Below are 27,969 nucleotides of genomic sequence, written 5' to 3'. Positions count from 1 at the left end.
CATTTCTCTTTTACACACAGCCATGAAACATTTTTTAGCTGTTCGTCTATAAATAAATCTGCAACAACAAGTCAGTCAGCCCCACACAATACATAGAAACAATAACGTGATCTTGCCCTTGTGTAGTATGTCTATTGCCTTCTCTTAAATTGACAAGATTTGATCTATGTGCTTTCTGTGGCACCATGTTCTTTCAAACCATAAAGTTGTGCTGGGCTTTCTACATTACAGTGCTTTCAATCAGCTATTTAGTCATCCTCTGGGACAATCCATGATTTTAGGTCTGAATCTGCATCCTATTCCTTTCTGTATGTTTTTTTTGTGTTGATTATATCAAATTTGACAGATTCCCTGCTTCTCAAAATAAATGAACTAATGTTACGAGTGCAAGGACAAAACATTGTGTTCAAATCTGTACATTTCTACTTTTAGGCCACACATTGACAACGATTTTGATCCGTTTTGTCCAATAAATACTTAAAAAAATATTTTTTTTTGATATGTGTAATGATCTGTGTTATTTATTGTACTTCATTGCCATGGCATGGCCCTTGTTGCTAATATGGAGTAAAATCTTCATCTTACTTAAACCAGCATTACACAATACCACTGCACAAACCTTTGGTTTTATTGAAGGAAGCAAAGTATTCCTCTCTTTGTGATTAAAAGTTTTTAAAGCAAGTTTGGTTTAAAAACTTTTAGTGTTTCACAAAAATTACGTTTTCCTGCAGAAAAAATGAATTTATTTCCAAGCATACATTTCATTTTACAGATACATTTTGCCTGTCCACACAATTAAAAAAAATAGATGTTTAGTAATGTCTTCTCGTTTTCAAAGTGCTTAACACACAATTTCGTAATTTTAATGCAGTGCAGGAAAGGTAACACTGTCCAAATTACACTTCAGTATTGACTAATTCAGCAATTCTAACTATTTTATGTGCAAACGTTAAATATGCTAGTCTGTCAGTGACTTCTGGAAACCTATCTAGACATTTGTTTCAAAAGGAGTTAAATATTCATCATTTTTTAATGGAAGAAACAATGAAGTGCCGTGTTCTTTTCATGATATAATGGCCACATCTGTCAATCATTTAACAGAAAGACATTCAAAATGACAAAACAACAAAGAAAAGTTAGCACAGATTTTCTGTGGACCTTGTCTGTGTCTCTGTTTTCACTCCCTAAATTATTTCCGAGTGATATGCCCACACTCTGAGACACCCACTACAATTAGCCCCTGAAGGATGCTTTTATCCGCACAAACACAATAAATACAAATCTTGAAAGCAAACACATTTAGGTAAAACAGTCATTAAAACCACTCTCTCCAGTGATTTTGTTAAAACGTTCTCTCTGGTTCTCATTTTGCATTGCCAAACAAAGCTTATTGAATTTGTAAAAAAACTGATTTCCCCTGTGCCATTTGTTCCTCCCCACATTGATTACAATCAGTTCTTTGGGAGGGGAAACAGCTGCTGCAGAACAGATGAAAAGTTTATTATTTCCTGTGTTCACCAATTTAGAATATAGCTTTGTTACAAAAATGGCAATACAACCTCTCTGAAGTATGACCAAAAGAGGGTTATAAAACGATGTGAATGCTTGAAGGTATAAACCAACAATGGAAGAAATGGACGATGAGAGGTTTTGATTTCTTGTTACAGCTGGAAGTCCTCACTGCTGATAGAAACGGCATAAGCGTTCTCGATAGTGGGGTCCTCCTCTTCTTCCTCCTATGTTGCAAAAAAAACCCAAAAAACTTTTAGAAGGAAATTAATATTTTACGTTACATTTTATTATTTTTTACTATGCCTAAAAAACAAGATCGGAAGTTAATTTAACTATTTCCTGATCATCTTGGTAGCATTTTAGCTCACTTGAAAAAATAAAAGAATCCATTATTTAAGCTTTGTGTCAAATATATTTATCATCAGACATTAACACTTATAATATATTACTTAGAATTATTTTATCTTCTTTAAACTTTATCTGTATTGGTTGTCTCATTGAGATCCAAGATCTCATATACAAGACAGACATGTTTGATAATGAATTAATATTAAATATGAATCAATGTGATGTTTGAATTTCACTTTTTAAATTAAGTTATTAAATTAACATATTGATAATATCGTAATTTATTCGGATGCACTTGCATGCACGTTTGGGTTTTGTACTTACCACATCTTTCTCTTTGTAGTCCTTCTCTGTGCTACGGTAGGACACCACGTGGATCAGAGTGTAGACCCTGAATACACAGAGGCAAGAAAGTAAAATATCGGTTGGTCTTATTAAATGACAACTAAATAACCATGCAACACTTTTTATTCCAATGGAAGATGTAATTCTAGGTATCATGAGCACACCCGCTGACAGGGGGGGGGGGAGGCAAACGGGTCTCCCAGGCCCAGGACAGAGGGGGGGGGGGGGGAAACTGACACTCTGACCATTAAAATACAGGCAGAAGTAATTTTTCAGAAAATATTTGTGTGAAAAATATTTAATAATAGAGTAACTATATATATATTTCTGCATTAGGTATATGTAATATGTTTTCTTTAAATAAGGAGCCATTAGAACTCCCCCACCCCAACATAAAATGGTTTGACCATCAGGACAACGGCTGGCTGCAACTTTTAAAGTTCGTTCCGCTGCAAACTAAGAATGTCAGGTGTTCAGAAGTCCGCCGCACAGAATAGAAAAGAGAAGAAAAAAAGCGAAGATGATACCAAAGGCGTGAGGGATTTTATGAGTAAATATTTTTAAAAACTGAGGATGAGTCAGGAACAGATGTACCAGTTGAAGGATAAATATGTTTTTAATCCATATGTAAGATGTGTGAACATTTGTTTGCGTACCTGTGATACAACATGGCCACAAACTGGACGAGAAGAAGAATGGCAAAGGAAAACAGGAACATCAAACTGAGAGGCTCCACCTGTCAGAGCAAAATGAGAGCATTGTTTAACCAATTTAGTGATTGCTGCAGTGGCTCTAAAATTAGTCAGATTTATTTTGCATTTTGTCATTCTGTTTAGTATGCATCCATTTTCTGATGTTCCCACCTTCAGGTACTCTCCTGTTGCATTTCCATCAGTGCTATATTTGGGAATCTTGATGCTGATTATGTCATTTCCAATGATCTGCAGGAAGAAAGTTGCTACCACCCACAGCACATTGATGATGAAATACAGGAAGACCGCCTGTGGAAATTAGACAGGTTTAAGGGTTTTGGTTGTGTCTTAAGACCAGATCTAATGTTTTGCAAATTTTTCTCATGTACTTTAAACATTCAGGATGTTAGTGTTGCTTAGTAACACTTAAAGAAATATAAGGCTTAATGTCTGGGTCTCCCACATCAGTTTCACATAGATTTAACAAGCTACACAGGAGGAAATGTTCATTAAAATGCTATTGTAGGTCATGTTGCTAACTACCAAATTACACAAAAACATGGTATAAAAATGATCAGTAATCTCCTTTGTTGAAGATTTTAGACATAAAACATATGGTGTGACAAAATTTAGTTTCAAGGGAGATTTTTGTCCCTCTCTGACGTAAAAAACAAACAAACCCAAAAAAAAAAAAAAACGGTGAGAAAAATTGTTTTGGGGGGGACACAGGAGTACGACAAATTGCATCACTCTTGTACCTTGTTTCGCAGTGACTTCAGTTCTTTGCTGACTCTCTCCTTGTGTTCCGGTGAATCATTGATAGGCTTCAAATATCGTTCGATCAACTTATGCCAGAAGTCCGTCTCACCCTAAACACAGAGAAATATGGATTTTGAAAAATTTATTAATTTAGAAGTGGAGTTTTAGTCCAGACACCTTGCGACAAATGGGGTGAATAAGATTTCTCACCTACAATCAATTTCAAATTTCGAATTTCATTTATTTATTTATTTAAACTAGGACAATGCATATTAACCAACGTGTCAACAGTAAGCATCAACGTAAATATGCCGGAGTTGGCACAACAGCTAATATTCAATCACATGGCAGCAACTCTGCCTTAATGCACCCCAAAGCAGTGAGGAAAACCAACTGAAGTTCAAACCACGCAGCTGATGCAGACACCCTGTCTACTTTTAAGACTAGGCTTAAAACGTTCCTTTTTGACAAAGCTTATAGTTAGAGTGGCTTAGGTTACCCTGAGTTATCTCTGTAGTTATGTTGCTATAGGCTTAGGCTGCTGGAGGACATCAAGATCTTTTTTTCTCACTCTGCTGAGTTCTCCTACTGTTCTCCAATCTTGCCTTATTAGTTTTTTTTTTACTCTTCATAGTAGATACATGTGGTCTGGCATTCTGTTTAACTGTGACACCATCCAGGGGGGCAGATCATCTGCCATTACCCTTTCCAACATAGAAAGGATTCCTGGATCAATGTGGGCTTCTGTGTTTTTTTTTGTTTTGTTTTTGTTTCTCTAACCCCCAGTCGGTCGAGGCAGATGACCGTTCACACTGAGTCTGGTTCTGCTGGAGGTTTTCCTTCCTGTTAAAGGGGAGTTTTCCCCTCCACTGTCACTTAATGCATGGTCAGTATGAGGGATTGCTGCAAAACCATCGACAATGCCGACGGCTGTCCAGTGTGTCTGCATGCTTTTTTTTTTTCCAAGGCTTGTACTGCTGGGTTTCCTTAGATAGGAAACTTTTGACTAATCTGTCTGTATGATTTGATAGAATTTGGCTTTGTAAAGTGCCTTGAGATGACGTGTTGTGAACTGGCGCTATGTAAAGAACATTTTATTGAAATTGAATCTGTGCCACAAAGTAACATAGGAACGTCTGCATGCACAAGAGCATTCAACCTGTTCCTAGGAACACGTACCTAAGCTGGTCAGTGTATATTTGTTGTGTTAAAGTATGTATACTTGGGCTGTGAGCTGATTGGAATCCTTACCTCGTCCAGCCTTTGCACTTGTGGGGCACTGAGGGTTTTCTCTATGGCTCGTTTCACTCTCTTCTCTAACTTCGTCATTCTATTGTTCTTCAGGATGTGTCGAGCCTGAGGCGTAAACAAAGTTAATTTCTCAGTGATTTCTCCATATCCGTGTAAGCTTTATTCAAACAGAAAATGTGAATCATTCATTATTTAAAGCCAAATGGTTCTTCTTAAAGCTGCTGTTATAAGAACAACCGATCCCTTTTTGAATGTTTGAAAAAAACAAACAAACATCACATTCACCTGATTCGTCAGTTCATGCTGTAACTCGTCGACCTCAGCTTGATCCAAAATATCCTCAGGTCCCACTTTGCTGAGTCTCATATTTAACGTGTCTGTCAACATTAGGACCAGGTCTTCACACACGTCATCCTGATTCTTGTTGCGAAGCGTGTACCTGGGAGTAACTATAATTACTCAACTGACATAGAAATGCCACAGCAACTTTTTGGCATGCACCATGAATGAAGAAACACAACAGTAACTATTAAAAAAAACAAGCACATAAATGTTTTGAACATTACGTTTTGATTGCTATTTGTAAAACAATCCAAACTAAGATTTGTTTATTTTCTAGCGTTACATTGTGCAGTTTACAATCACAGCTGATTAAAACCATACAAAAAAACAAACAAACAGAAAGCCCATCACAATTTACCGTAGTTGCGCCTGTAGATTTCTCTTCATGTTGAAATAAGTTAGCTTCTTCAAAAACTCTGTCTTGACAGGCTCCACCCAGTCTGCATACACAAAGAAAAACACACTCATCGTTGCCCCTAGTTCAGTACACAATACGGTATGCATATCTGTGTCTGAGGTTGCTTCACAAGTTTAGGGACAATAACAATTGAACGGTACTCACCGCTGACGGGGATGTCTTCCATTTCCTCCAAATCGGCATTCATAAAGTCAACATCGTCTTCATCAGAGTAATCGGATGAATCAGACATTATGCTGTTTTTCTCATCTTTATCACTATGTACAAACACAAGAAATAATTGTGTTTTCAGCAGTACGAACATGATGATTCAACTTTGTGTGCATGCTTTTTTAAAATTTTATTTAAAACACATTCTGACAGAACCCAAAGCTGTAATAATTAGGTAAAGAAAAAGACTAACTCATGAGTGGCGGAGGCGTCCTTGTCTTTCAATGCTGGAGTTTTGTTTTTGTCAGCTGGAGGATTTTTAACCTTTGCATCTTTTTCTGTTGCGGTTTCGGGTTTGGTTTGAGGCTCTGGATTTGAGGCAGCCTGCGCTTGTGTTTCTTGGTTGGTGAGCTGAAGGAGAGGCGCTTTCTGTCCGGTAAAACCAACGATCTGTTGAAGCATGGGGTTTTCTGCTTCCTGGGTTATCTGCAGAACAGAAAAACACACAAACTCAGCACATCCACGCACTGAAAGATCTGTTTCTGGTTGTCCCTCAGCAGTACCTGTATCTTCATGTCCCAGCAGCAGAGTCTACAGTCTTTGTTGCACAAAACGCTCTGAGATTTCTTCTCTTCTCCTTCCTCCCTAATGGAAAAAAAAAGACACATGAAAGGATTAATAACAATACTGATGTGTGTTATTCTATGCTTATCAGTATCTGTACTTTTATTCTATATACTATTTTGTAACTTTAAATATCATAATATGACAAATGTTTAGCACATTAAAACTACACATTAAACTACACAAGAGAAAAAATGCTCTTTTTGGATTAATCGTTAGATTTTTACATTTTAACATCATGCCTATGCTATTAAGCTCAAATTATAAATCTATAATAAAACGTTTTAAGGAAGCACTCAATTTCATAATATATTTGATTACTGCATTACTTGGCTTCTCTTGTGCCCCAAGACACATTGTTCATGTTAACCAGCGAGTAGATGGTCAGCAGGAGGTAGCCACTGGGGATACAGATGAAATACATCAGGCCATAGATGATCAACCCTGAGGAGTGCAACAAGATGGATAAACACAAAGTTAGCAGAGTTTTGGCCAAAGATAATCTAAGTTGATATATCAATAAGGACTTCATTTATGAAAACATAAAAAGCATGATAAAAAGCATGAATTGCCTTTTCAAGACCACACCACCGCATATCAATTTGATTCAATGTTGGACTTTGACTAGGCCATTCCAAAATATTTATTTGAGCCAAGTTTTTTCAATTGGTTACGCTGTGTGACTTTAACATCAGACGCAACTTGACACATTCCTTAAATAAAGTTCAGCTTTTTTGTTTTTGCCTTGGAAGTCACCCATAGCAACCATTTTTGCCCAGTTTCTTTATTGTGGAATTATAAATACTAAACTTAACTGAGACGAGTGAGGCCCACAAAACTTTTGATTTTGTTTTGGGTTCTTTTGTAACCTCCTAAATAAGCTGTCAACCACCCCTTGGAGTAATACTGGTTGGCTGGCCACTCCTGGGAGGGGTCATCACTTTTTCGGGTTGTCTCCATTTGTGGATAAAGGCTCCTGTGGTTCTCTGGAGTTCAAACCCCTTAGAAATGGCTTTCTCAACCCTTTCCACACTGATAAATGTCAGTGACATTTTTTTAATCTGTCTCTGAATTTCTCTTAAACTGGGCATGATGTGTTGCTTTATAACGTGTTTTAGCTTCATGATCTTTGACAAGCTCTTTATAAATGGCTTCTTGATTCTGGTGATAATCAGGCTAGTGTGTAGCTAGCGAAATAAATCTTTCCCCCCCCCAGACAGGCCAGGTTGGTTTCAACAAATTTTACCAGTTGCTAAATTAAATCATCACTTTAAAACAGCTTTTCGTACTTAGTCATGTTCTCTTTGTCTTATATTAAAGTACGTTTGATCTAAAAATGTTCTAGTGTGACAAAAAAAGAAAAAAAAAACAGTAGAAATCTGTATTGGGATCAAATGCTTTTTTATCTGCTACTGTATTTTAGTACAAAAATAACTGAGCTAATCATATACTAATCCAACACAACAGAAAAATGTGCAAAACAGTTGCCATATCATAGCATAACACAGACATAACATAAAGTATAACTGTGTAGTTTAGCATATAACCTCATGTATTCCTAATCATGGGTGACTGACTGTAGTTTAAAGTGCTTTGGGGACGTCGGACTTCAAAAAGCGCTATACAAGTAAAAGCCACTTACAATTTATAATGTAAGTTACTTGAAATTAATACATTTCAATGTAAATGGAAAAATAAAAGCTACGGTGAGATTTGAAGAAACACAAATACCATTTTAAATATCATTTAGGTTGTTTTTTTCCTCAAAGAAATCACAGAAGAGAAGAAGATAAATGGCAAGGAAACTGAAATTGAAATTGCCTGACAAAAGTGTTGTAAAGAAATGTTCATGTACTCCTAAGCTTTAATATATCTTTTCAGGCAATAATGTGCGAGAATATTTATGATTGTAATAAAAACTTACCAAATTCTTCAGGGTGTAGTATGGCTGTCACCATGTACATTATAGCCATTGAAACCAGAAACACACCAGTGGGGGTCAAGAATGTGCCCTGTACCACCATGTCACCTGAAAGTATGACCCCAGGTGTTTGTAAGCATCAACTAATGTATAGGTAAAAAAAAAAACAACTGCACAGACGTAGCTAAAAGTACGATTGTACCCACCAATGATGGAGAAGAAGGATGCAGTCATGAGGAAGGCGTAAATAACGCTCATGATGCCAGCAATTGTTATCTGGGTATTTGCTTTAGTTGTAAAGCAAATGATGATGTAGAAGGTGGGAGGGACGCAAGCGATGAGGATGGTGTATTCACCTTTCATTCCGAAGATGAACTGCATTGCTCCTGTCAGGAAAAACACGGAGAGTGAGGGGCGAATAAATCACTTATCAAAGTATTTGGATGTTATACATAAATAATGACCCTTTAAGCAGGTCTGCTGAGCTCAACTGTTGTCATAATCACGGGTTAATATTAAATCTTATATTTCATGTCCATAAGATATCTGCTGTCTGCTCAAACATTGTTCATGGTATATTTCACGCAGTATTCAGAAAAAAAAGCTTCTTTTGATGGTTCATTGGTCTTACACAGAAAAAAAAACGATTTCCAAATGATTTCAAGAACATACTTAGCTTGGATTTATGACTTTCACTTTGTCATCTTAACCACCCCTTTAATCAGCTCTAACAGAACAGGGTCATTATTTGAATAATTTTTTTACATTTTTGTTGTGAGCATTTAATCTGTTTTGTATTAAAGTAAAAGCTGTGTTTGCCACTTAGATTTGTGTTTTTTTTTTATTCTGTGCTTGATTATGAAGCCTCTCTAAAAAGGTTTCTCCTGGTGTGTTATGTGGGAATCTGAGGGAACGCAGCCATTTTATGTTGGGTACTTCCTATTGGGTATTCTTACTAAATTCTTTCTGAAAACCTGCTGGTATTGTTATAATGTGAGCCCAGATGTGTTCTCATATTTTTAAGAAAATGTTTAAAAATTGTGCGTTAACTGGCGTTTGCTGTGCTGTTTTGGGCCTATGTGGTTGGGCCTATGTGGGGGCAAAAGTGGTGCATAAATGGTTCTTGGTTAATTTGTGCCCATGACTCTTAGATGTGAGGGTCCGGCTCTGCTCACCTGCAATCATAAGTGTCACAGAGGCGGGTCCCAGAATAGAGGATCCAACGGTAAACATCTGATAGAAGATATAAAGCCCTGAGATGGACTGATTTCTCTTCACCGTCTCTTTTCCGCTGTATTTAAATCATGAAAACACAAGAATTAGTAAATGTATATCTAAAGCGTTGGCATCATCACAAGTCTCTCTTGTTGAATAATTAAGTACAGTATGATTGAACGAGTTTGACAAGAAACCTGTAATTTCGCAAGGTGCTTACAGCACCGTAGCCTTTTTATTTTTATCATTAGCCAAGATTACTGACCTGTGCAAAAGGTCCAGTGTGTTAGCCAGTGTAGAAGGTCCCCATCGTCTCCTCTGGTTGTAAAACTCTTTGAACTCCTGTGGTGAGTTTGTGTAGGCATCCGATGCGGCGTTGTATTCCACACGCCATCCTTGTTGCAGTAACAAAGTGCACAACCAACGATCCTCCCCTAAAAAAAAAAAAAATGCACATCGTTATCTCTGATCCCGAGCAGTCAAACATAGCTGGTTATGACAGCGGCTTAGATGAGAACCTACCTTGATCATACTGCACATACTCCGCTCCTCTTGTCGCAGTTGTTGTGTACTTCTTCAAAATATTGTCGTCCATCAGCGCTGACCCCCTGAACAGACTGAAACATCCCGGACTGCACAACACGGAGCCAAACACGTGCTCTGCCGTCTTCTGTAGCCAATGGCCCACTGCGTATTCAAACTTCTGGTACCAAACCATGGGACCTACGGTATGCAGGGTAAATACGAAGATTTAGGGGTAATGTGGATGAGCATTTAACATTATACATCCTAAGCAATATAGCAATTTAGACAATATAGCAAACAAGAAGTAATTTTGAAGCACTGATTCTACAGCTAAACTGACATCAGGTGGTGGGAGCATCTTGTACATTTTCCTGGGACATAAAGTTAATACCTGAAACTCACAAAGCAGTGAAGAGTTATCAGAAAGGCATTACTCACCCATGCCAGTCGGATGGATTCTGCCACATGCTGCACCTACGTTGTAATACATTCTCAGCCTGTTGAGAAGCAAATGTTTTTTTTTTTATTTCAAAGCATTAATTAACTACAGAAGTCAAGCATAAGAAACAACTTTTTTTACACACCACAATAAATGAATGGATAAATTTATTTCAGACAGACAATTCTACATATTAACAATTGATCTGTAAACAAAAAAGACAAATGCATATTCATCGGTATAAGCGCAACTGCCATCTTACATATCGAATGTGAATCTGACCATAAATAGAAACTACAGAGTAATATTTCTTTTAATAAAATATATCCCACTGTATACATCTGCAAGTATAACCTCAGATGTGACCTTGATTAGTAGATAGTGTCTGAAAAGGGGTATGCACAAGTCAAACTTATTTATTCATAATGCGAATAACAATCATAATGTAATTAGCATTTCTTCTCTGCAGAAAACAAAAGAACTAACTTGATTATCTCAGGATAAGAGAACATCAAAATTACTAAAAGCAGGTAGTATAAAATTATTTCATGCTCACTATTTATATTTAACAATATAACAATCTGATTCTCCAGCCATAACATTACGCAGATATTTTAAATTGCCCGTCCTAACCTGTCCACAAGCAGAACCACTGCTTTAGGATGGAAGTCCGTGTCTCCGTCCAGAGCCAGGATATATGTGTTGTCGTCTGAAATGAATCTTCTCTTGTTGTCGTTGTCATACTGGGGCAAAAGGAAAATCTCACCGTCCATAGAGATCAGACTTTCTCTGCTGGTTTCCATGCGCTGGAATCAAAAAGTTGGATCATTACTACGTTTATCAGCTCTCATAGAGGAGATAGAAATGCAATTCAATGCAAGTTAAAGAAATCTCTTACGGGCATTTTCTGGGGGTTCTTGGAAATGTAACCTTTCCAGCCGAGCAGATAGTACATGTACATTATCTGATAAAAAAAAAGTGCAAATTATCATTGCATAGTTTTAGCATATATTATTATAATGTAATTCGTTTTCTTTTGTCAGTCAGATTCAGTGACAAATCACCAGTGTGTTTGGGTTTTAAATTATAACTTTTCCCAACAGACTCAAAATATTTACTGTTGTATAAGGATAGCACAGAACAGAAAACAAACATTTATGACAACACCATAAATGTATTTTCATTATGAAATTGGTTGTTTAATGTTAATTTGTATCACGTCTTTTTAAAGGCAGATTGATTACCGAGAGAAAAACTCCCTAATCAATCTACTGCCATGTTAGAGTGATATGTATCAATAATGCAAATAATCATTGATGCTAAACATCACAATACTGATTTCTATGAAATGTGTGTGCTGTACATATATGCTACCTCCAGCATGGAGGTAGCATATATGTACAGCCACTTGTATGTCATATTTGGACTAAAAGTATCACAAACTCACATTTTCAACATTTTAGAATCAGATACTATAATTAGCTCTGGACGTTATACCCAACAATCAATGTCCTGTCCATTGTGAAATGTTTTACACCAACTTCATTTTTAAAATCTATCTAAATCGAAGCTGACATTGACCAACAGGGCGAGCAGGTTATTAGAGGAAATGTCCTTAAAATGTAGTTTAAAATGAACACTTTCTTTAAAAAAAAGGTCAGCTAATAATTTCAATTCAATACACCTGTTAGTCTGAAATACGGCTATCTCTCATTAGAAAAAGTGTGGCAAAGCACACATTATTTATTCAATTGTTGGGTAAAACGTGACCCTGGGATATGTTCTGACTTACGAGCCTGTATAGTTTGGCTTTTTTTCCACAGATTATAGCAAAACTATAACTCTTATTTATCAAATAATTTAGGAAAAAGCTTTATTGCAAGTTATACATAGAAAATGTATAATGCCTTTCCATACCTGGGACCATCTTTTTTTGTTGCGAATAAGAGCTTTGTCCTTTAGGTGAACATAGAGCATGTTACCCTCAGGCAAGACAAACATTAGCCTCCCACCATAGGGAGTCTCAATGATCGACACGTCGTCTGGCTCTTTGTTGGTGAACACTCTGAAAAGGGAAAAATGGGTAGACTGATAATTAGAGCGATATAAGAGTGCATATGTACATACATGGGTTTATGTGGTAGGCAAATAAAATTTCCGTACCTGTAAACCTCCGTTACAACATGAATCAAGTCTTCCACATACTCATTGACCAATCTTTTTTTCGTCTCCTTTTCAGTCATGAATGCATCGTCTACAAATATGTGACATTCAAAGTCAAAACTGTCCTTGTGCTCCTCCTTTGGATCCCCTCGATAACGATCCAGCCTGAAACAAGAAATACAATTTTACAGGGGGCTAAAAAAATCTCTTCAACGTGAAACAAAGTGAACAGGGTAACACATTTGTAAAAATTAAACCTTACAGCGTAATTTATGTGGTACATTAACTCGTGAATATCATCAGGTACAAGCTGTTGATCTAGATCTCAAATATATGTTAAATGAGTTAGCTCCTTTTTAACAAACCAAACATTAAAAGTGTCTTCAAATGTCCCACTTTTGGTCTTTTTTTGTGCGACTGTTTAAAGGTGAGTCTGCTAAACTTCTGGGGGACAAAAAAAAATCTAAACATGTTTTCTGGTGATTTGTGTACATAAGGAATTGAACCCATTGTATATAAGTGTTACAAACGCTGTCGGTGTTCATTGTGTTTACCTGAACATGGAGGTGAGAATCTTCAGCATCTCATCATAGGTCTCATGCCACATGGTGGCACAAAGATAGATCACAACACTTTGCAGTTCATCTTGGCTGTTGAGAAGAGGATGTAAAAGATTAGAGGAGGGTTTTTGTTCTTTTTTTATATATTAACGTTGCAAACTGTAAACAATTCAATTCAGTTTCAACTCAGTTCGGTTTATATAGCGGCAATTCATAGCACGACATCTAAAGACACTTTATGAAGTCAATTCCATCAAATAATACAGACAGATTAGTTAAAAACGTTTGCTATTTTCGGAAAACCCAGCCCATTGCAATCGAGTCATTGACGTTCAGTATTTACTCCTGGAGGAGCATGTAGCCACAGTGATTAATTTAAAAAAAAAAGCTCAACTGTAGAAGTATGTTTGGGATCTTCTCTGTGGTTTATACTTTACTTTAAAGACCTTCCCCTTTAGACTGCTTTTAGACCGTTATGATTTACAGCTTTTCTCAAATATGGGGTCCCCAAAGGGTCCATTCTTGGTTCACTTCTATTTCTGTTGGCTTAATTTGAAAGGAATGTCAGATTTCATTCCACTTCAGCATGGAGGATTTGTAGACATTTCTCTCCCTCAAAAATAATCCTTTTTGGTTGTCCAATCGGAAGTCCTGATTGGACAACCTGATTTCAAATAGTGAATGACTCTTAACTTTACCAATGTAATTGAAAAATAAAACTGGTGTCTAGTGCCCCGTCTCTAGCAATTGTAATGTTGCGGCAATTGTAATTCAGAACATTTCGAAAGGACTTTGGTGTTATTTTTGAAAACACTTTGCCTACATAAAAAGATAAATGCAGTTATGAAAGTCCCCCCCCCCCTCAAACTTAGGGAATTTGCTACAGTCAACCCATCTCTAGCCCATGTCTTAAAATAGATTTTGTGAAGAAATCCTGTATACTGTTTTATTTTATTAAAACTCTACTGTGTGACTCCTCTTACCTGTCATTTGTTTGGGCTTTTGGTAGCTTCATCTTAGTGTTGAGTAGCAGAGACAGGTCGATGAAGGCAGATTCGTACAGTCGACGAACAAAGAGCTGAGATGTTCTCTCTATACGCTGGACCTGGTAAATGTTTGATCATTGAAACATTAAAGTCTGAGCCTTTTTGAGTGGGTTTAAAAAATAAACTAAAATTCTAGCTATAACATGTGAAGTTTTAATTGTAGCTTGGGCAGATGTCTTTTCATTTATTAGGTCAGCTCAACTGACCACATTTTTTTCAGAATCTTTGTTTCAACCATATAATTTTTACTGATGCGGTAAAGGGAGGTGTAAATAAAAAGATAAATACCTTAATCTTCCACACATAATAGGTACATGTGACGAAGCCACCCCACATGCACACTCCCTCCAGGGCCAACATGAGAAAAGGCCATTGCAAGTAGTGGCTGTCAATAAAACAATGCATCATTTTGGACCAAAGTTTGCACCTTTACACAGATTTCTCTACCTCTCCCACCTTGTTTAGAGTACCCACAAATGTATATATGACCAATATTTTCACAGAACACAACATTTATATGGAGTTCTGTAGCAATAAGGCAAACTGAACATTTCACTGGCTTAAAAAGGTGTGCATAATTTGACATACCTGTTGAGTGAAGTCCTGCAGATGCTCCGGGTCATCTCTAACAATGCAACGTTAGTTGTGTTTTTGTCCTTCAACAAATACAATTTTGCACAGAAATCTGCAAGAATGAAGATATTTCCAACAGGATTAAATTTCTTGCATCACATTTTATTACAATGCATTCCTATTTACAGAGATCCAGTTGCCACACCCAGAATGAACATTCATGTGCCCCAGTAAAATTGCCCTGCTAAAATTTTGAAATTTTCAAAAACATTTGAACTGATAAATATAGGGGCTAAATATGAAATTTATGATATTACATGAAAGTCCAGTTGCTGGGAAGAAGAAAAACAAACAATTCACCACTAGGGTGCTGCTAAAACTTCAAAAGGTTTATTGTGTGAAAATGACTGATGTGATTTTCACAAAACCTTGCAGTTACCTTCAGGGGATAACCTGCAAATATGATTGATGGTAGTGGAAGAGGAATATCAACAAAGTATGAAAACCAATCACCTGATTGTTGAACTGAGGTCAGACTTGGGATTTGTTCCTTGGATTGTATGAATATTTAGTACCCTTTAAAATCTGGCTAGCACAAATTCTACATAACAATATCCTGCATGTACAGAATACAGACAGGGTCAGCTGAGAATATTTTCAGAATTTCAGGGCTCACTGTGTCAAAGGCTTCCTCTAGAAATATTTTAAGGATTTGTGGAGAAACGTTGGAGTTTTGATTGCTTTGCATCTGTCAAAGCCCCAGTTCATTGTAATGGCTAAACCTTTAAGACCTTAGTGCTTATGGAAGCATGTTTGGGCCCGACCCTTTGAAAAATTGCAGCAATATGAAATGATCAACGCGAGACGGGTCGGCAGAGTGTCTGCCACTGCTGGTTGGGGGGGGGGGGTCGCCAGGAATGGACTTGCTGGGTCTCGCAGGCCTTTTGTTACTCTAGTTTTCTTTTCTGTTGATTTATATGGTTCCCTTCTGTTTTTGTTTATTTTATGTGTTTTGAGCAATTTGACACAATGAGTGACTAATATTGAAAGTTTTGACACGTTGTAACATTGTGAAAACAATGGCAGCCGAGTTATGTGTAAAAAAAAATAAAGAACAAAAAAAAAAACCCTTACCAACGATGCTGGTTGACTTTGTCTGATCCAAATGATGTCCTTGTGTCAGGAAGAGTATCAGGCCCAACCCGAGCACTACAGGGCCGGTGCAGCACAGCGGCAAAGCAAAGCTCATCCGGACAGCATGAATCTTACAGGCAACCACACCAAACCAGTGGCAGGCTGCTGAGCAGAACGCCTGGGGCAAAATACAGGTAAACATTATTATAAAGTGACTGCATTTTGACATTGGAGGAAGTAGTTTTATTTTGTAGTTTAAGGTCCACGGCTTTGACATGTAATGCAGTGGGAACTACTATGTCACATATAGCCACGAAAAAGCAAAGGTTGAATTAATCAGGGCATAAGGCAAATCATCTTGTCTTTACCACTGTATTTATTCATTAAACAAAAATCCAATCAAAATTGAGAAACTGTGTGCAAAAAGCTAAAAACAAAAATTTGAGTAAGGTTTAAGGCCAGATCACTATAACACTGTTAACCTTATTATTATTATTTTTAATACCTGTACACTGTGAAACTGCACACTGTCTATCTCCCTTGCATTGTTTACATTTCAATTGTTTACATAAATCTCCGCTGCACCTTATCCTGTAATTTACTGTAATTTACTAATCTGACTCTGCCAGCTGTGTGTCGCTCCGTCTAGCTTCACTCACATACATCTGGGACACCGCCATAGGAATTGCCTTTATTGAAGGCTGGGCCTTATCAAAAATTCTTGCATATGATTTGATAAGCCACTTGTCTGTCATCTTTATCGACGTGCTAGTTCAACCACTCACACCGAAGCTAACCCGTGACGCTGTGAGAGCGACGCTGGAAAAAACAAAGCTTGCCAAATCCGGTCGGGAGAAGGGCGAAAACATCGTTTCCACCAACAAAAGCCTTCAGAGGCGTTCTCTGATGTTCTTTTAATGAAACAATATTAGGTAGATTGGACAACACGGAAGAAATACCAGCATCAATGTTTACGCTTGCTTCCTCGATGAGCCGCCATTGTTGTTTGAATCAAAACAGTCTCATGGTCGCTTCTCCACTACATCACATCTATGAAACTCCAGCCCTGCGTCCTGATTGGCCAGATCATAAAATTGGTTGGAGAAATCACTCTCTATGGGCGATGTCCCAGATGGATGTGAGTGAAGCTAGGCAGAGCGACATACAGCTGGCGGAGTCAGGTTAGTAATTTATTGCAACTCACTGTGATTTTTCAAGCTGTATGCAAATGAAATTTAATTCTGTACGCACTCCGTGCATACAAAATGATAAATAAAGTTGTCTAAGTCTAGAGTCTAAGTCTTATCTGCCCTATCCTAGACTACAAAGAAGGTAAGGTGCTCAGAGAGTGCCTCAGGATTTTAGATACTGTGATTTCTGGTTAATTTAAGATAAGATAAGAGTGGAGACAAGCTAATATCTTTTTAAGAATCCTTCCCAATAAGAAGATGTATAGAGAAACATAAATGAAATATTCCACGCACACACTGTACCTAACAACATATTGCCCTACCATAGATGTCCAGTGACCAGTCTATCTTTTACTTACCTGTAAGAAGAAGAGCACAAGGCCTAATTGCAGGACATCCTGATGATCAGCCAGGTTAAAGTTAGACCATACGATAGAGTTCTTACAGAGTTTATAGTAGATGAGGTACACAGCTCCTGCAAGAAAATAAATAACACTGCATGCTTAAAAACAACTGCTAACACCCAAACATGGAATTAACATTATGATTAAAGTATGGTTAATTAAGTCACATAAAAAGGAATGGTTTGATTTCTAAAGGCAATAGAATGATAGCATGATATTATGGAGTGGAAAAAAAGGATAAAAAATCAAGAGCATCATTCACCACACATCTGCGAGGCTTATAGGGATGGAAAATCATTGTATTGTTTTGTGGTTATCGTAATTCTTTAAAAAAAATTGTGATTCGAATTGTGATTTATTGGGAGGACAAAATCTAACTGATGTTTCCAAACTACAAAAAACAGACAAAGAAACAAACAAACAAACAAACAAACAAACAAACAAAACAACAGCAAAAAATAAATTAAAAATTCTTGCTGAAATAGTGACATTTTCATTGTTTTCTCCAATCTTGTCTCCATGAGGGCATCAGTAGATATGAATATATTTTAAAATATGATTAAAGGCAGCTAAAGTGTGCCGTTTGTTGATAAAATTGAACTACTTGATGCAACTCTTGCTGTGCATTAGCCAATTTTCATAATTGGTACTTCTTTTTCAAGAACTGTGTTTGTGAGGCTTTGGTAGCAGGATCATGCAACCAAATTTTAAACACGTTTTATCTTTGCTCTCATTACCAGAAAATACTCTGATACAATTTTAAGTCCATATTCTGCATCCCTACTGCAAACTGTACAGAACTTTTGTGCATTCATGTCGACTTTTTTCCATCAAGCATATGAAACCCCAGTGATGCTGAGCAGTGGCGGTTCTAGACCAAATTAACCAGGGGGGCCAAGGTGGGGCCACTGTTTTTTCACAGGGCCACAGAACAAAAAAATGAAACAATAAAATGGCAATATTTAACTGTGTAATCATATTAAGTGAGCCACTTGTGGTTTTGGAACTGCTGGTTTCAGACCCCTGATGTAGCAGTTGAAAACTTTGCCCCCTGCTCAATACAGCTAAAGCTAAACATGAAACATCTTAATTTTTAAATCCTTCTAAGAGTAAAACTGTATAGGTAAAAATAAAATTGGTCAAAGTAACCAATCAGTTATGGTTTCTTTGCCATTGCAAATAATTATGAGAAGTGTATTTAATGTTATGTCTTTAGTACAGGGGCCATAACAGGGGCCAGGACCATTTCTACAGGGGCATGGGCCCCTGTTGGCCCCTGTCTAGAACCGCCCCTGATGCTGAGCGATATCACATTTCCACATCAGGCGGGATTTTGTCTGTGCATAGTTTTGACTGCTGTACACAGACTCGAGCACCAGGAGCAGATATTTACCTATCACCAGTATTCTCAAAATGCTGCTGATGACGAATACAAAGTCCTTGAACCTTTCCAACTCTGACAGTGTTTTCTGTGAAGAAAGACATAATGGAGTTTCACCGATTATTGTTAGCTGGCATTTTGACTCTATTGGCTGTAAATATGTTTGTGTCGAAGGGTTCGAATGTACAGCTGAACATGGATTTGGGAAAAACGTAATACCTGCATGCGGTTTCTAGCCTGCATCGTATTTTCCCACCAGCAGAATGAGATGAGGAGTGATGAGAAAATACCCACGCCCACGTAGTAAAAGCATTCGGAGGTTTGTCGATCCACATGTGACTCTGTACGAACATAGTAGTCCATTCCCAGGAGGCAGTAACCTGTAAACCAGTCAGTTATTTAGTCTCCTAAAGAAATTAGTGTTTCTGTTTCTATTGTGTCTCAGACAAGAGGCAGAGGTTTCAGATCACAGTCCAAGCAATAGTTCAGTTTGTCAACGTTATTTTGTTCAATTAAATCCACTCATTGGTCTTGGTTATCAGGTTAGGAGAGAAAGTGTGTGTGGTTTTTCCTCCGAAATGTCCATGTTTTTTTTTTTTAATTACGACCTGATTGAATATTTTTTGAGCACAACCTCCTTGTAGAAAAACAGTTTTTCAGGCTCTCTAATAAATACACAACACCACAGTAAATTCAGGAGCATTACCAACACTGGTGAGTGTGAGGGAGCAGATTGGGAACAGAATCTTCCAGTTTTCCCGTTGCAATCTGAACACGATCTGTAACACTGCAGAGACAATGCAGACTCCGCCGCTGATGAAGAGATTCGTCAGAACGTCAAACTGAGGCATAACAATTAGGACCAGGACTGAAGTACCGAGAGACACCAAACACTCAATGGCACAAATCTGGAAAAGACACAAGAACCTCGTTAAACAAAAACTGATCAGAGCCTGAATTGATTCCTCAGAAAAAAAACTGTACAAAGGGAAATGAAACGACATATCTATTTACCTGTCATGCAGTAATACATTAATTCTGCCTAATTCCCCCCAACTCACTCACTTGTTATGCACCTGATACACGTCGGTAAATAACACGTTGAATTTCGAAACGTTCTTCTAACCCATCTATAAACACTATTTATTGTCTAAAATAAATATTTAAAACTAAACAGTTCACCGTATCATTTTTCGTATCTGTAAATGATGAAAGTTAGGTAAAACGTACCATGCCCATGGTCTTCATGTTGGGGGGCTCAAACTTCTTGAAGGCACAGCGCCACAAGGACTTCAAAAACACCAAGAAGTTCGGCCAGACCAGGCAAAACACCAACATCAGCATGTAGAACTGTCTGTCTCTGTCGTTACGCAGTGATTTTGGACTGGACAATGCTGACAAGATCAAGAGAGACCCCTGAAAGTGGACCACATATTATTATTATTTTTTTTACTTTAAGAGTTTAAAAGGTGGACTGACGTGGAAAGTAGCAAAGGAGGGTGTGGCGCTAATAAAATGTAAATCTGTTAATAATTATTCAGGCATCACACAAGGATAAAGGAAGAAAGCTGCTCGACATAAAATAAACAAATTCTAACAAATACTGAACAAAAGGAAACAAAAGGTTTTAAACAGGTTGAACAAAGACTGTAGTTATTATCATGATCAGATAGGAAATGGCTAACCTGCTTATCAGTAATAATAAAACAACCAACAGTTTTACTGTATACTGTTGCTATCTTTTACATGTAAGTAAACCCTTACATATTTCTCAAACTTCCGCGTGCCTTAATTATGAAAAACACATCTAACGTATTGAAGATTCAGCTGGGGCCATTTTACCTTAGCAATAACAGCGCTGACCAACACTGCCACCCCCACAATGACAGCCACAAGGTACTGAGCCATCAGGAAGCACCTCTTTTTCTCCTCCTTCTCTGCTCCTACCGGGTTCAGCTGGAAGGGATCCCATGTGTCCCTGAGGGGCAAACACAGATATGTGAATGAAAGAGAAAGAGTCCTTATACATACAATTATGGAAAAGAAATTATTAGACCACCATTGTATTTCTTCAATTTCTTGTTCATTTCAGTGTCCGATACGACTAATTTATTTGGATAATTATATTGATAACATTACAGTTTAATTTCAGAACTGATATCTAGTAATTTTCTGTGGTTTTCATGCTAATAACCCAAATCCCATACGTTCTTGCAGCTTATGGGCAATGTAGAGCCAAAAACATTGCTTTTAGGCATGGGTGCTCTAAAGATGTTTTTCTCTGACTGTCTGAGTAAAATAAAGAACACTGTATACATTTTTAGAAGAGTTGGTCCCTAAAATTTGAGGAATCACAAAACCCTGAAGGAAGGTTTGGAGGTAATATCCTAGCTTCAACCAACCCATGACTTTGATTTACAGAAACTCTCAGAACGGTTTTCCTCCAACAATTTATCTTTTTATCATTATTTTTTTTAGTGGTGTTTGTTTTTCATTATTTTTCCTATGTTTTTTTAGATTTTATGTTTCGATTTATACTAAACAGAGAGATTTCGGCATGAGCGATAAATGCTGCTGAGTCAGACCACAACACATGCTGTAGAAACAATATAATCCAGCTAAATAACTCTGACCCTGACAGGTGATATGTAATCAGATCGGCGATGGCTAACTTTGTCATCTGTGTTGCTACCAGTTTGATTCCCGCATATGGAGTAATCATCAGGGTGTGGGCTCTCATTGAAACGATAACACCTTATTTTTTTATCTTTGGCCCCGGCATAGCAACCATCAAAACAGTTCAGACCAGAGATGAGCACAATCATGCAGGAAGAGTGAGTTTATATAACAAACAGCTAATAAAAAGCTTCCAGAAAACTCTTTATAGTCTCCTTCTAATTCAACTTATCTAAACTCATGAAACACGTTGGCTGTTACTTATTAAGCTAATTTATTATTTCAACAAATGGAAGACAATAAGTTAGGATGACAAAAATGCGACAGACAAGTAACATTTCATATAAAACTTTTAACAGTGAGGCAGAAATGCCCTTTGGTCTTTTCAACACTATAAAAAGTCTTAAAGACACCTCATCATAAGGAAGCAGTCTCTGTATAATACTGTGTCTGTATTTGCCAGATCTCCAGGAACTACGATGACAAAGAGGACTATTGACCTTTCAGAAAAAAGAAAAATCCCTTCTCCTTTTTCCTGTTCTCCAGCTTTGTGTGCATATAGCTGTCTGCAGTCTCACAGAGCAAAGTTCACATTCAGGAGGGCTGTTCTAGAAATCACAGCTCCTGAACTGTAATAAATGCTTTACGCTAACAAGGCTGTTCTTTCACTTTAGCCAACCTCATAAAACCCTCTTGTGTAACATCTGCTCAGTGGCTAATTGGCAACACTCGAAAAAAAAAAGAAGAAGAAAACGAGCGGCTGTCACGCACGCCATCATTTTCACACAACTTCCCAAATCAAAACTAGCTGCTGACAGAAGACAAAGTGGTGCATATTTAAATCTGGGGCTCTTGATAGAGATTACTGTGATGCTATTAAGAAATAATTCTTCCTTCTTTCACATGACCTAAGCTGTGAGAAGTAAAGTATTCCCCCCTTTTTTGTGCATTTTCCAGCAGCAGGCTGTTAAAGGTTAAACAAACTGTGGTTATATAGTGCTTTTCTAATCATACTGACCACTCAAAGCACTTTTACGCCATGAGTCCCACTCACCCATCCACGCTCACTAAAGCTGCCCCCATTTGTACAGGCATACAAAGACTCGTAGGCTATTCGGGGTTCAGCGTCTTGTCTAAGGACAGGTGGGGTTGAGCCATTTGATTGCAGCATGACTACTCTTCCCACTGAGGCACAGCCGGCACATTGTTGTTACACAAGAGGTGCCAGAATAGTGTCCAAACTGCCTTGTTACACTGCATTTATTAAAGTGTTGGGGAAGTGATTTCTGTGAGAACGAATGTCTTTCTTCTTTGCTGAATTCTTTTGAAAAGCCATAAAGGACAACGTTACCTTCAGTTTGAAAACAGGAAAGTTAAAAAGATGTTCCTTATGTATCTATTTGTGCAAAAACGTATGGTTAAATGTTGGTTAGAGTTGCTTAAATGGACAAGCAAGCATTCATTTTTTTATGTATTTGTTAAAGCTGAACTCAGACAGGAGAAACGGGCTCAGACGCTGAGTTTTCAACAAACTCTTTTCTGAGCTAAATAAAAGACTGGGCAACTGAGTAGCAACAAAATAAAATGTCCACCACTACCAGAGCTCGGGTGGTTTCGTGCTGGGCAGAGACTATGGGGCTCTGCAGGCAATTACTTGCACAACACAGAAGACATTTTTGTGGGGAAGTTGGCAAAGTAAGCATGACCAATATGGGGATAAAATTATTATTGTGATATTTTGCAGCATTTGTTGCAAAAACAAACAAAATAAATAGCACAATTAATGTGCTTCTAATTTATATCCGTACATTTATCAATGCTTTCATTGAACCAATAGTAGAAAAATAGTTCCAGGAACAAATTTACCAGTCCAAGCCAGTTTTGGTCAGTGTTTGGAGTTTCTAAACATAATTAAGAGTTTAAGGTTATCACAAAAAAAAATCATCTTTCTAATTAAGACATCCCCCCTTTGGCTATATTTCAAAAGGAAAAAGCTAAATATGGATTTGAAGCGTCTGCAAGTGGTTTAGAAATAAGGGTAAAGTATTGTTAAATGTTAATGATAAAAGCAATGTCTTTATTTTTTCAGTTTTTCCTTCCTAATTGAGCTCTCGACTTTAATTTCTGGTAAGGAAGGATCTATGATGGTCTATGATGTCTTTTATGGTCATCATGGGTGGGGGTGGGGGGGTAGGACAACTAGGTGTTCACATGCTCAATCCCAAATTCAGTTTAAAATATGTGTTTTTAAATGGTGTGAGGAAATCCCAAGAAAATAAAGGCCACACAGTTCAAACTGGGATTCAAGCCTTTGGGTGTTATGTGTCTCATCTGCTGTGATCTCAGGATATACATTAAGAGTGACAGCCATGTGACCATCAGACTTTGAATCATATTTTGACATTACACTTTGAAATACCTTGAATTAAATCAAAATTCATGACCCTTAGATGATACTAACAATAATAATAACATTCTAAGATAGCTTTTTTTCCACAACTCTGAGAGTTTAAAATCATTTTTTTTCACAACCAGGAAACCTGATTCCATTTTTGCCTCACAGATACCAATATAGAGAATGTGATTAAAGCCGTGGTATGTATTTAACATTTTTAATGGCCCGTCTAACAGCAGGCAACATCAGCGGGGATGATATCCGGCACAGCAATAAAGAGAAACGCAGCAGTACTCGGGGGAAATTAAGTGTTCCCTGAAACTGTAAATTATATTTAATTGAAACCTGGTTATACAAGCGAGCAGTTTTTAATTTTATCCAGTACTAATATCTATCCCGCTAACAATTAACCTCCTAACAATGATGAAGAGGTTAATAAAGCTCGATTGTGTGCCTGTGGACAAGGAAATGGAATAGTTTCTGAGATTCAACTTGTCTGCTGATAAGAGACAGCTTCAAAACTTGACGGCTGGATAAATTGCCCTCCAGAGCTCGTGCTGTTCTGAAATAAGGAAATAACTTAGCTCTTCTGCTTTTTTTTCACTTTAAGTTACTGGTGGTGTTTAATGAGAAATGGTCTCCTGAACAGAGAGAAACGCATTAATAATTTACCTATGTAAATTGTAGAGTACATTTATCCCCCCTAAGGCCTCGATAGTGAAACAAACCCACTATAAAATTATATATCTACAGTTTATAACAGGTATTTACAAACAGACAGATATAGTCTTTTTTTCTTAAAGGTAAATAAGACAAAAGGTTTCTGGGTTTAGGTGATTTAGCATTAGAACATCAATTACATTTAAAGTCAGACATTTATGTACACCAATGCCTCTATGTCTTTAAATTATTTTGGGCAATCTAAATAATTATTCTTGTCTTTGTAAGCTTTTTATGGGTTCATTCAGATTTTCAACCTTTCACTTAAACGGAGGCACACCAGTGGAAGCATTTTATGGCGCCACCTCAAACAAACGTCTTCCTTGTGTGACATGATGGAAAAAAAATAAATAAACAAAAGACATCTCCAGAGGTTTTAGGAAGAGGATTGTGGACCTCCACAAGTCTGCTTCATTTCTGTGCACAATTTCCAGATGGCCAAAGTTGCCAAGTTTTTCTGGTCATTCAAATACATACACGTATAAACACCAGTGGAATGTCCAGACGTCATACGGTTCAGGAAGGAGATGAACATGTTTTGGGTTGGAAAGTTCATATTGACCCCAAAACTCAAAGACACCAAAGATGTTGTTAAGACGCTGGTAGACATTTCAAGAGAGAAGTCCTGTGGTGGCAGGACCAAAAGGCTACTTGACAAGGAAGAAGTTATCACCCCAACAAACAAAAATGAGTCTGGTTATGGTTTACGACGCACTCAGGGACAGACGTCTCAGTTTCTGGATTCATGTCCTATGGCATGATGAAACAAAAACTTATGTGACCCACCATAAGGACAATTGTTACATTTGGGGGGAAAAGTGGAAAGCTCCCCAAAGTAAGAGCCCCATCCCAACTGTGGAGCACGAGGGTGGCAGAATCATGTCGTGGAGGGCGTTTAGCTCCAGGAAGGTACTTCACAAAATAGATTACGAGGAAACAAAGAAGCAATGACTCCTGACATCCTCCAGGAGGTAAATGGACAATTGTCCTAAGCATAAAGCTATGTTAGTGACAAAGTGGCTTGAGGACAGCCAAGTCAATGTAGACCAAATTTCTACAAAGTTTATGGGCAGAGCTGAAATGATACCCAAAAATACTGACTTAAGTCACAAGGTTAAAAAAGTAAGATTTACCAATATATAATGTAATGTATCTTTCATTATTTTGGCATTTAGGAAATAAAAAATAGTTTAGTAATTCCAAATAACATAAAATATTCTGTGTGATTCTAATATTAGACATTCAAGACACTATATAAACGCTGATCTCCACTACCTGTGCATCATATAACTTTACTGCGCAACATGAACGACTCGAAAAGTAGAAAGTAAATCTCCTCTAATTAGAGAAATGTATCCAGTCTATAGTAAGTACTGTTTTTAATCATGCCGGCTAATTATGATCAAAGTGTGCTAATTGGGCCTCCATTAACCTGAATATGATTCACCACTCTCCATTCACAGCATGTCACATATTGTCCTTAGCCCCTCTTCTTTGAAGGAGATTTCTTTCTCGAACAAACAGCAAATAAAGGAAGATAAACAGGCCTGTTTACCTGTGCCTTCCCTCTCTTTTCTTCCCCCTGAATCTTAGTTCCTCCATTGTGTCGGTCTAATCCTCGGCTTTGGTGAAGACCTGAAATTGACAATGGTTCTTATTTCATTACCAGGGTTACAAAACGTCCTTTAAAAAAGGAACATTTCAGGAACATTAACTCTGTTCTACTGTATTAATCGGGACATAAAATCAGAAAAAAACCAAATGAAATTTACCTCGATACCTTGATCCAATGACAGTGATCCACAATTATAATTAAACCTCTTGTAGAAGAACGTCTGCCTTCGGATCCTGCTTTTAGTCCGCTGACAAATATCAGAAAACTTTAAAAAAAGAAGACATCCCTATTCAGCAGCTGAGTGTGTTGTATCAGATCAAGTCAGCTTCTGCTGTTCTGTGAAGCAGCTTCGTCGTTGTTCAGTAGGTTTTTTTTCCACGTTATCTCTAAAATTATAAAAGAAACACCCATAAAGACGGTCATCTCCAGCCCCCTTAGGTGTGTTCACCTCTATCAGAGTTTATGAAAGATAAGCGGGCCAGGAAGTGCGTGTGCGGGGAAAGGTATTACCAATTCACCATGAGCAGGAGTTACTGTAAGAACCCCATAAAGCTTGTGATTTGTATGTGTGTGTGCGTGCGTGCATGTCTTTACATGCGAAGTAGAATAATCAAAGTTTGTCAGTAATAAATAACTTCAAGCTATCTAACCAGTTTTTATGAGAGCTGTAAGATGGTCCAAGGGTCATTAACATGACACATGGAACACATGGAAAGATGGACCACAGCAGCACACTAATTCTCAAATGTTACGTTTGGTTTTGTGAAACAGGCCGGCATTTTTTGTGTGTGTCTGGCTTTTGCCATGCTTAAATGTTTTATAGTTTCATTGGGGCTACATGAATACTTTAATTGATATGATATATAAGTAACACCTTTTGGTATAATGGTATAATGACGATATACAGCTGTGTTTTAAAAGATTTTGCCATCCACAAAGAAAAATATTTAAAGTGAAATGTACCTATAGTCTTCCATTGCGGAAGCAGAGCCTGAGGACTCTGGGTTGGGTTCTCCCATCTCTGGTGCTGAGGTTGCCGAGGTTGTTAAAAAGCTCCTCGGTGGCAAGGCCCCGGGGGTGGATGAGATTCGCCCTGAGTACCTTAAGGCTCTGGATGTTGTGGGGCTGTGTTGATTAACGCGGCTCTGCAACATTGCGTGGACATCGGGGGCAGTTCCCCTGGATTGGCAGACTGGGGTGGTGGTTCCCCTATTTAAAAAGGGGGACCGGAGGGTGTGTTCCAACTACAGGGGAATCACACTCTTAAGCCTCCCTGGTAAGGTCTATTCAGGGGTTCTGGAAAGGAGGGTCCATCGGATAGTCGAATCTCGGATTCAGGAAGAGGAGTGTGGTTTTCGTCCTGGCTGTGGAACACTGGACCAGCTCTATACCCTCAGCAGGATTCTGGAGGGGGCATGGGAGTTTGCCCAACCAGTCTACATGTGCTTTGTGGATCTGGAGAAGGCATTCGACAGTGTCCCCTGAGGGATCCTGTGGGGGGTACTCCGGGAGTATGGAGTACCGGGCCCTTTAATAAGGGCTGTCAGGTCTCTGTACGACCAGGTGTCAGA

General features: G+C 37.9%; 1 protein-coding gene across 1 annotated transcript; it reads right to left on the bottom strand.

Annotated features, from left to right (window-relative positions):
* Positions 1 to 19: 19 nt before the first annotated feature.
* On the bottom strand, positions 20 to 26,770 carry chs1 (chitin synthase 1). The gene is made up of 35 exons (XM_012855153.3): positions 26,556 to 26,770; positions 26,339 to 26,418; positions 20,835 to 20,970; positions 20,223 to 20,408; positions 19,699 to 19,900; positions 19,212 to 19,372; positions 19,005 to 19,080; positions 17,567 to 17,682; positions 16,018 to 16,195; positions 14,899 to 14,995; positions 14,599 to 14,695; positions 14,248 to 14,369; positions 13,259 to 13,354; positions 12,705 to 12,869; positions 12,459 to 12,606; positions 11,440 to 11,505; positions 11,175 to 11,347; positions 10,541 to 10,599; positions 10,100 to 10,300; positions 9,843 to 10,011; positions 9,538 to 9,653; positions 8,569 to 8,748; positions 8,366 to 8,470; positions 6,771 to 6,885; positions 6,381 to 6,462; positions 6,071 to 6,303; positions 5,812 to 5,924; positions 5,608 to 5,689; positions 5,193 to 5,346; positions 4,908 to 5,012; positions 3,656 to 3,766; positions 3,069 to 3,206; positions 2,862 to 2,941; positions 2,185 to 2,251; positions 20 to 1,736 (listed from the first exon to the last, which is right to left on the bottom strand). The coding sequence occupies exons 2-35, from the start codon at positions 26,383 to 26,385 to the stop codon at positions 1,662 to 1,664; spliced, it is 4,251 nt and encodes a 1,416-aa protein (XP_012710607.2). The 5' UTR covers positions 26,386 to 26,418; positions 26,556 to 26,770; the 3' UTR covers positions 20 to 1,661.
* Positions 26,771 to 27,969: the final 1,199 nt, after the last annotated feature.

The sequence above is a fragment of the Fundulus heteroclitus genome, chromosome 4 (assembly GCF_011125445.2).
Source record: "Fundulus heteroclitus isolate FHET01 chromosome 4, MU-UCD_Fhet_4.1, whole genome shotgun sequence".
In the NCBI taxonomy this organism is placed as follows: domain Eukaryota; kingdom Metazoa; phylum Chordata; class Actinopteri; order Cyprinodontiformes; family Fundulidae; genus Fundulus; species Fundulus heteroclitus.
This window is presented reverse-complemented; position numbering and strand designations above follow the sequence as displayed.

Coding starts and splice junctions, on each gene's coding strand:
- chs1 (XM_012855153.3), bottom strand. CDS start 26,385: ATGGAGGAACTAAGATTCAGGGGGAAGAAAAGAGAGGGAAGGCACAG. Junction 5,690..5,811: donor GGAAGACATCCCCGTCAGCG/GTGAGTACCGTT, acceptor TTGTGTATGCAG/ACTGGGTGGAGCCTGTCAAG. Junction 5,347..5,607: donor AATCTACAGGCGCAACTACG/GTAAATTGTGAT, acceptor AGTTACTCCCAG/GTACACGCTTCGCAACAAGA.